Genomic DNA, 9,299 nt, shown 5'->3' with positions numbered 1-9,299 from the left:
GTGAAAATAGTCGCCGCCAAAACAATTTTCATAAAAATAATTAAAAAATTAAAAAATTTTATTTAACTACTTTTCATAGCTACAATTTGTCACCACTAAAATTTTTTTCATAAAAATAATTAAAAAATAAAAAATTTAAAAAAATATTTTTATAAACATTAAGTTACATAATTACTTTTAGCAGAAAAATTTGTTACTGCTAAAGGTATTTAAATATAAAATAAGAAATAAATAATATGGAATGTTAACATTATATATAAATACTTACTTACTTACTATACACACACACACACACACACACACCACACAAATAGCATTAGAATGTTAAGGTTGTATAGATACTGTAAAATTCAAATGGCATGATAGACTACTTGACACATTATGCACTTGATGCTTGACTTGGTCTACACATGATGTTTACTCTATTTGCTGAGCTCTACTTTTTACTATCACATAATTATTTAAATAAGACACTCCATATTTGATGCTCATTTAAAATAAGAAACAAATGAAATAGGTGGAGAGTACTTGAAGGTTTTTTGAACTATAGATGAAATTATGTATAAACTTATTAAAATTTATTTATTTTAATTTCTAAAGTTATTGGAAAGTATTCCCTATTATCTTTAGATTGACTCTATTAAAGAGAATTTAGTAGAAGTCCAAACTAATTTAGATTAAGTCAAGACAAGATTTCTTTCATTTTGATTATCAAATAGCCACTTAGATTTTAATTTGGAGTTTTTTTGTTTAGGATCCACTTTTAGTTTATCACATGTCCACCCATTTTCTATCTTAAGGATAATAAAGAATAATTGTTCAAAATGACTATTGCCAAATTTATATGATTAAAATAAATTTTTATTAAAATTTTTTTAGATAATTGAAAAATTGTAGATAAATTTTTTTGATAAAACAAGGGGAAGGATTTTAACTTGAGAGAAGATAAAAGTTAAATAATTTATTTGTTAATTTTTGTGAAAAATATGGAAAAGAAGTAGAAGATATTTAACATAAACTAATATTAGACATACTTATGAATAAATTATATACGTAATTATTTTTATTTAAAATTTAAAATCAAATTTAAAAATTGTTAAAATTGTTTATAAGAAAATTATTTAATATTTAAAAATTATTTTATTGTAAGTTCATTTTCCTAAAAAATAATATTTTATTCAAATATAATATATACATTCATAGAAATTATTTTAACATATTAATAAATGAAAATAAAATAAAACATATATATATTTTTTTAATAATATATTTTTTGATATGTGTGTATGTAGTTAAATGATATATATTTATTTTTGCATATAATAACTGCAGATACATTTCAGTTCAACTAGCAAAAAGGAGGACTTAATGCTTAAGAGGTGGATGTCAAGTACTCAAATCCTAGCTTAAGCATATTTCACAATGAATATGTGATGTGACATGTGGTGATGATGTGGCCTAATGTGGCACAATTTATCAAGGAATGTAGCATAATGTGGTGCATACATGGCGGGGTGACACGGCATGTGCTGTGGCATGAGGAGGTGCACATGTGCCAAGTGATGTAGCATAAGGTGTCAATTGATTTGGCATGAGGAGGCGTTGATGTGGCATGAGATGCCTCTATTTTTTTTAATGACTTTTGTCTCCACTAAAGGTTTTTGGTGGTGATTTTTCGCTATCAAAGGACCATCACCAAAAGGTTAGTCGCTAATAGTTTTTTACAACAAACATAGTCACCACCAAAATTATACCTTTAGTGATGAAAAAATGTTGGTGGTGCTAAAGGTAAACTTTTGGTGGCGACTATGCTTGTTGTCGTCAAAAACTATTAGTAACCAAAGTTTTGATAGCGATCCTTTGGTAGTGAAGAGTCATCGCTAAAGGTTTTTAGAGGCAACTTTTGGAATTTTGGTGGCAATTTTTTGTTGCCACCAAAGTCTTTCTTTGTTTTTTTTTTTCCTTTTTTGTAGTGATGATAATCCCTCACTTGAAGGATTTACACCAAACTTCAAAACCACTTTGAGGTGAAACAATAAGGTGAGGACCAAGGTAACCTCCCTCTTGAGAAAGGAATCAACCTTCCTAACTTCTATTGAAGTGTGGTGCCTTTTATATAAATTTTAGGGTCATCAACAACTAAATGGTTAACACTAGTCACTCAATATTCTAATATTCCAATGTAAATTATTAATAACTTATTCTTTAATTTTAGAATTAGGATATTGTAAAGAAAGTATAAAGCTAATTTGAGACCCTTTTTTGGCTCTCCTATTAATAAATTTGCCCTCAATATTGGCCTTTTCTAATAATGAATTTAATATTTTAACTAAAATAAGTTTATGTAAAAGAAAGTTAAAAAATAAAAAGAGAAAATGTTAAAACAAACATTCTTGGAGCCCAAGTTTCAAATAAAATTATAACAACTTTCGGTCCGTGCAGTACGTAGTGTTGGCAAATGAAAGGTAGAGGCTATGTATATTAAACTGAAAATAATATATGAAAAGACTGAAATAATTTTCCCAGTACAATGGCAGTTAGAGATGTATTTCATAATCAAAATATATATGTCATATGTATATTTAAATTTTGATTATTTCTTTTTATATACAGAAATCCTTCATTGTCAACCAAAATCAGCATTGAAATTCACATATTAATTTTTTTAAATCACATACTCTATTTTAGATTAATGGAATTTCTCAAGATGGTGACACTAACAGACTTCAACATTAATGTTTGTGTGTGTGTGTAAACACGTTTTCAATATTATCTCTCCAATATGAAATTCTAATGAGGGTCTATATAATATTTATGTAAAATATAACTATCATCAAAGTCGCATATTTAAATTTAAATCTACCATAAAACAAATCAGAATCATAAATTTAATAAACACGTTGAATAATTAACTTGTTTGTAGGGCATAGGCTAGAGTCATTTTAAGGAGTCCAAGTTAAAATTATAACAATGTTTGAAACAAACAAAAAGATTCTACAAGTCAACAAAAAAATTTCACTTCAGACAACCTTTATAAAAAAAAATTATATATTCAACATTATCACACAATTCTTCTTTGATTTGCCCCAAAATTTAGCATTCTAAACAAGCAATGAGGGAAAGAGAAGTCTGGTATTAAAAAAAAGTGATGATATGGAAAACAAAAAGGGAATTGCTTACAAGAACAAAGACAAAACAACTCATAATCGATTAGTTCAATAGCTCTAATCTCTCTATGAAAGAATTAAAAGAAAAAACATTCATCAAAATAAGTGCCAAATAAAGAAGAAAATTAAAAAGCTATCAAGAGACTCAAAAGAAAAGAGCACGCATGGGGTTGGAAGGGCAAGTCTTTATAGAATTAAGAATAATATTATTTTCTTACCTCTGTTTTATTGCCCAAAAACCAAAGGTAAACAGAGTAACACTTCTCTATTTGATGGGCATCAAAGTGTAGCAAATTTCACAACACAATTATTGTGCATGTGAACCACAAATCTGAATATGTAGTAGGGATCTAAAGTATAAAGATCAAAGATAATGAAGATATAAATGAACATAATGGTTTCCATATTGCTTTCAAGAGCACCAAAACTCCAACAGGTAGAAAAGCAAGACAAAGAAAACCATGAGCACTGCTGTGACTGGGTTCATATTTTTAAATTTATCAGATCACACATTTCCTTAGCATTATTGCTTGGGATATGATTAAAAAATCCAAATGTAGAAGGACACAAAGAAAAAACAAATGTTTCTAATAAAGGTGCTGACAAATTTATTTAAAAAGCTAGAAAATATTAATTAAAATCTAAGGCCATTATTTTCGTACTCGTAAGATCACAAATTGTTTTGGGAATATCTCCTCCGTACATGACAACATAAAAACACATCATTAAGAGCGATAGTGCACTATAAATCGTCCGGATGCAATTCACATTATAGTCATCCTACATGGACAGTGAGGGATATTTTGGGCGGGAATGAATTAATCAAAGAACATATATTTTGTTTAAAAATACTTAAATATCACAAATATTAAGTAAATCATGATCTCATAACGTAATAATTTATTTGTAGAGTTATTAGAACTTTTTGCCATGATGCATAAAAAAGCATATGAAAAAAAAAATATTTTCACATGTGCTGAACCTTTTCAAGACATTTTACATAGATTGAAATATGAACTAAAGAATTAATCGCATGCAAAATGATTATAAAGAAATAAAGTTTTACACAATACTCCAAGTCACCAATATACAACAACAGCATTTAATTAAATTTGGTAAAACAGTAGATATTGAAGTTCTATATTTTTCTATTTTTTAAACAGTAGATGGAGACTTCATATTTTAATATAGATGTGGATATTAATATTTTCACTCTGTAAATACGTTTTAACTGTAATATATTAATTAACTACATTTAGACTATACATGCAAATCCATTTTCATTGCTCCAAATGGAGCTTCATCTATTCCAAAAAAAACAAAATACTTCACACAACATCCTAAACAGCATTTCTAAAATTATTAGAAAAGAAAAAAAAACATTTGGGCAACCAAAACTAAAGAATTATTTTTATGTTTCAAGAATTGTTAAAAAGAAATTTTCACTCAAACACAAATTTATAAACAAAAAAAGTTTGAAAAGAAAATGCGTTGTTGTTCACAGTAATACTAAGAAAACAACTGAAGTGTGAAAAAAACTATAGTAGCTAGAATATCATGATTTGATGAAAAATTACCTCGTAAATTATTAAAAGAAAGATATAGCTCTTGAAGCAAATCCAGTTTTCCAATACCTTCTGGTATATCACCTACAAAAAAAAAATTTAACACTTAGCAATATAGAATTCAAATTGGTCACGGATATATGTATTGAGAAAGATGGCTTAATCCTACAAGTGTCCATATATGATGAATCATTTTTTCCAAATCTAACTTGTGGACCCTTATTTCTAGTTGCCGGCCCATGTATATTTATATATATGATGAGATAGCAATTGAATGAAATTCTCCTTCCTTATTTGTATTTTGCATCAAAAGTTATGTTTCATATAAAAGCCGATACATACTGCCACATTAATCAATCTATACGGCCCACAAACCTGCAAAAACAATTACAAGATCCAAAGCTGCTAGTTCCTCTTATGCATTAATTAAGGGGAAAAAATTTTACACTTTAGACATGTCCTTACCACCGTCACTTACAAGAAAAATAATTAATGGTTACTTTTAGATAATCATTTAAATTTAAAACCAAAATTTCACAAAATACTTTGAACCTACAAGTAAGTAAACGAATGAGATGAAGGTTAAGACTCTAAAATGACATCTTATACAAGTCTGTGAACAACTACCAAAAATACCATATATTAAGAGAGTAAGATATTGAAAGAATTACATCTAAGCCGCAAATAAGGATACAATCAGTCAAAACCCTAACACATGCAAAATTATAAGTAACATATTCAGCACTAATTGTTTGAACAATTTTAAGTCAAAACTTAGTTTTACTAAGGTCTAAGCACATGAAGTTTTGTCAAGTTTCCAGTAAAAAATGGTTATGCTGCCCTTCTTAATCAATAAAAGTATCTTAGAATTTTTGATGAACTATTTCTACATAGTTAAAATTAAAATTAAGGTGTATATTTTTAAAATTACAGCGTGGCTCAGTAATATTAATAAAATTAAAGATAAATGAATATTTTTACACTAAAAATGAATCATAAATAATATGAAAAATTTTCTAAATATATATAATCACAAAAATTTTTTGATAAAAACTTACATATATAAATAAATTTACAACTGCTAACAATAATTATTATATGAAAAATGGGTGAAAATGGTATATAATATATATATACTATTATATAAAAATACGAATAAAGTATTAACTTCGTTGGATTTATATCATGGTCACTCCTAAATCATTAAAATGTCAGTTGTTTTAATATTTATTTACAATTTTTTTAATTGAAGTACGTAGTTTTGTAAAGTTAATATGTTTTATTTTTATATGTATTTGCAGTTTTAAGTTTTATATTATTATGTACTACCAATTATCTAATAGCGTTCCTCTGAAATCATAAAATTAGTAAATTATTGTTAAAAATATCAATAGTTTAATTAGTTAATTTATATGCATCATATGTTTGATCTATTTCAGTGATTGGCATATATATATGATATAGCTTGAGCTTGTTCTTTTGGTGAAGATTAATTCTTGTTCATATAAAGCCCAATATATGTCATACTGCAACTCTAATAATTCTGTAAAGCTCACGAACACACAACAATAATTGTAAAACTCAAAACTAGATGCTCTCAACTCAAACAATATTAGGCCAACTCCAATCAGAAGTTGGTCCTATACCAACTTATTAAATGTTTCCTGATTTTAAATATACTAAATGATTGGTATTTTTGAAAGTTTATAATTTTATTTCAGAAGGATAAGATTATTAAGTATATTTAACGAGGTTTATTGGCATGTAAGATTTTGTCTAAAAGTGTCTTATAATTTAGAACAAAAAAAGTACATATATATTAAGACACTTGATACATGTGCTTATCATAATCACTTGAGACATGTTTCCTCGTTTTCCCTGATTTTTATATAACCCTTTTTTTTTAATTCATCGGTGGATCCTCCCTTCGCTCCTATTTGCTAATTCCTATATGTGAAATAATGAGCAGAATTGACTACGGTTGATAAGTAACAAAATTGGAAAAATCAACTTTGGATAAGATGTTAGACCGTCCAAATTTTTCTTTCTATTCACATATTAACATTATAGATTTTTTGAATTTTTAATCTCTTGAAATTCTTGTAATTAACTAAGTGAAAACAATCAGAAAGAGTGAAATAGTTTGGATACGTGAAAATGTGATATACTTTAAAATATTTAATCAAATATTTAACCAAAATTTTAATTATAAAATTTGATATAATTTAAAATATTTAATCTAAATATATTATGTCATTGAGATTTATGAGGCTGAAATAGAGTCTTTTTAAGGGGAAACAATGGTAAGACCACAAACATGACAATAGTATTATCAATTTCAAATTTTAAAAATTATAAACTAACTTTTTATATAATTCTGGGGTTCGGATTCTCTTATAATCCCTTTTCTTCTTTTGTTCTTCTCATCACATCTACACCCTTGGATAATAAAAATTAACACAAAATTGATGAAAAGTGTCACATTATGATTAGTTGAAAGTATACCTTTTATGTTATTTTCACCCAGTTGTAGATGTTGAAGTTTTGTCAAGTTTCCAATATTCCTTGGTATTTGGCCAGACAACTTGTTAGCACCTAGATATAGTATTTTCAGGTTTGTGAGAGCACCAATTGCTTTGGGAATATCTCCTACGATATGATAATAAAGAAAAAGCAACATTATTATGAGTTCTCTTGTATAAGACAATTATGGAAAAATAAAAATAAATAATAAATATAATTTTATGAATGCATTTTTTGAAGTTATTTTGATTATGATATAATAAATATTGAATTTGTATTTAAAAGAAACCAGAAAATAATAAAAGCTTGAAACCAAACAAAAATGTTTTATATGCAACCGCTAATTTGAGCTCTTTTCAATATCAATTATCAACCAAATATTATTGGACAAAACAATTCATTAGCACAAATATACAAATTTTGAAATTGCACTCATTTGTCATGGTGCATAAATGATTAGATAAAAATAAAAAGTGCACTGTTTTGTTGTGTTTTTCCTGCATTTTTTGAATGGCTTCTTTTGAAGTTATTCTAAACAAGTTATAACTCTTGAATTTGTACTGAAAAGAAAGCCTAAGGAAAAAAAAAGAAAAAAATAGAGCTCTTGAACCCAATAGGGGGGAAAATAAAAAAGAAAATCGATGTATCTTGATAAAGAATGCGTGAGACATGTCCTAACAATATGCAAATTCCTGACGCAACCTTTTAATGTTATAAAAAAACATATTAGTAATAATTTATAAAACTACAGAAGGAACTCTGTAAAATGTGTAACGTAAAAAAATTGTTAGCAGTTAAAGGATTTAAAAGAACATTTGACAATATATCTTTCTCAAGTAAGAACATTTTATTATCACCAATAATATATAATTAAAAATAACAATTAAAGAATTATCAAATATATTAATTTGCTCAGGTGAAGTTAACTTGAATAGGGAAGGATACATCTGCAAAGCTGATTTTATGAAATTTATTCTGACCAACATAAGTGAAAAATTTACGTCCAAGAAGATTAATTACACTTGATAATAAGGCATATTATCTTAAGGAAAGCAGAAATATACATTAAAATTAAGCAAAATCATTTCCAAATAGAAAATTAATTTATATCATTGTAAAATGAAAGAAATGCTAAGAACACATTAATTATTAAGACATACCTGTTAAGGAGTTGAAAGACAAAGACAATAACTCAAGTGAGGATAAGTTAGAAATAGTTAGGGGTATTCTTCCTGAAAGCTTGTTTCCTGCAATCCGTAAAATCTTCAAACTTTGAAGTTTTCCAATCTCAGATGGAATAACTCCTTCAATAAAGTTATAATTCCAATCCAAAGTCTCTAACTTTGACAAGTTGGATATGCTTTTAGGAATAAAACCTCCAAAACTATTATTATGGAGATGGAAGTGTTGAAGCATAAATAAGCTTCCAATCCAAGTTGGGATTTCTCCATTGAATTCATTGTAGCTCAAATTGAGAATTTGCAGCTTGTGTAATTGGGTCAATTCCTTTGGCAACTCACCATAAAGGTTATTACTATGAAGGTCAAGTTCAACTAGGAAAGACAAATTCCCAATTTTTGAGGGCAAAGTTCCCTTGAGACCCATCTCACCAAGATTCAAGGCTATTACTCTCACATGGTGAGCATCACACATAACCCCAACCCAATTGCAAATGGAAGAAGAGTTGGACCAATTAGCCAAGTGATTGTAAGGGTCCTTCACAGAAAACTTGAAAGCAAGTAGTGCCAATTCATCATTCATAGTAAGATTGGTGTGGCATAAAGTGAAACAAACCTTGAGACAAAGTAGGGAGAACATGAGCAAGGGGAAATGAAAACAAAGATTTGCCATGTTGGATAGGTTCATGGCTTCTTAGATCGATGAAGTGGTTAGGAGAAGAAGGTTGTACTATATATATGCGCGCTTAGAAATTCATAAGCACACATTTTAAAGAGGATTGATGATTACATATGCATTTAAAACTGTGGATCAATGGTTGAAATTTCTCAACAGGTGACATTCCCTACCTCTGTATTAACCAGTA

At 27.6% G+C, this 9,299-nt stretch overlaps 1 protein-coding gene across 1 annotated transcript; it reads right to left on the bottom strand.

The window, feature by feature from the left end:
* Nucleotides 1-422: 422 nt before the first annotated feature.
* LOC129313985 (receptor kinase-like protein Xa21) lies at nucleotides 423-9,144 on the bottom strand. The gene is made up of 4 exons (XM_054957367.1): nucleotides 8,416-9,144; nucleotides 7,238-7,381; nucleotides 4,745-4,816; nucleotides 423-436 (listed from the first exon to the last, which is right to left on the bottom strand). The coding sequence occupies exons 1-4, from the start codon at nucleotides 9,119-9,121 to the stop codon at nucleotides 423-425; spliced, it is 936 nt and encodes a 311-aa protein (XP_054813342.1). The 5' UTR covers nucleotides 9,122-9,144.
* Between the last annotated feature and the right edge of the window lie 155 nt (nucleotides 9,145-9,299).

Source organism: Prosopis cineraria, unplaced genomic scaffold (genome assembly GCF_029017545.1).
Source record: "Prosopis cineraria cultivar Desert tree isolate PC_DT_omini unplaced genomic scaffold, ASM2901754v1 PC6, whole genome shotgun sequence".
Classification (NCBI taxonomy): domain Eukaryota; kingdom Viridiplantae; phylum Streptophyta; class Magnoliopsida; order Fabales; family Fabaceae; genus Prosopis; species Prosopis cineraria.
This window is presented reverse-complemented; position numbering and strand designations above follow the sequence as displayed.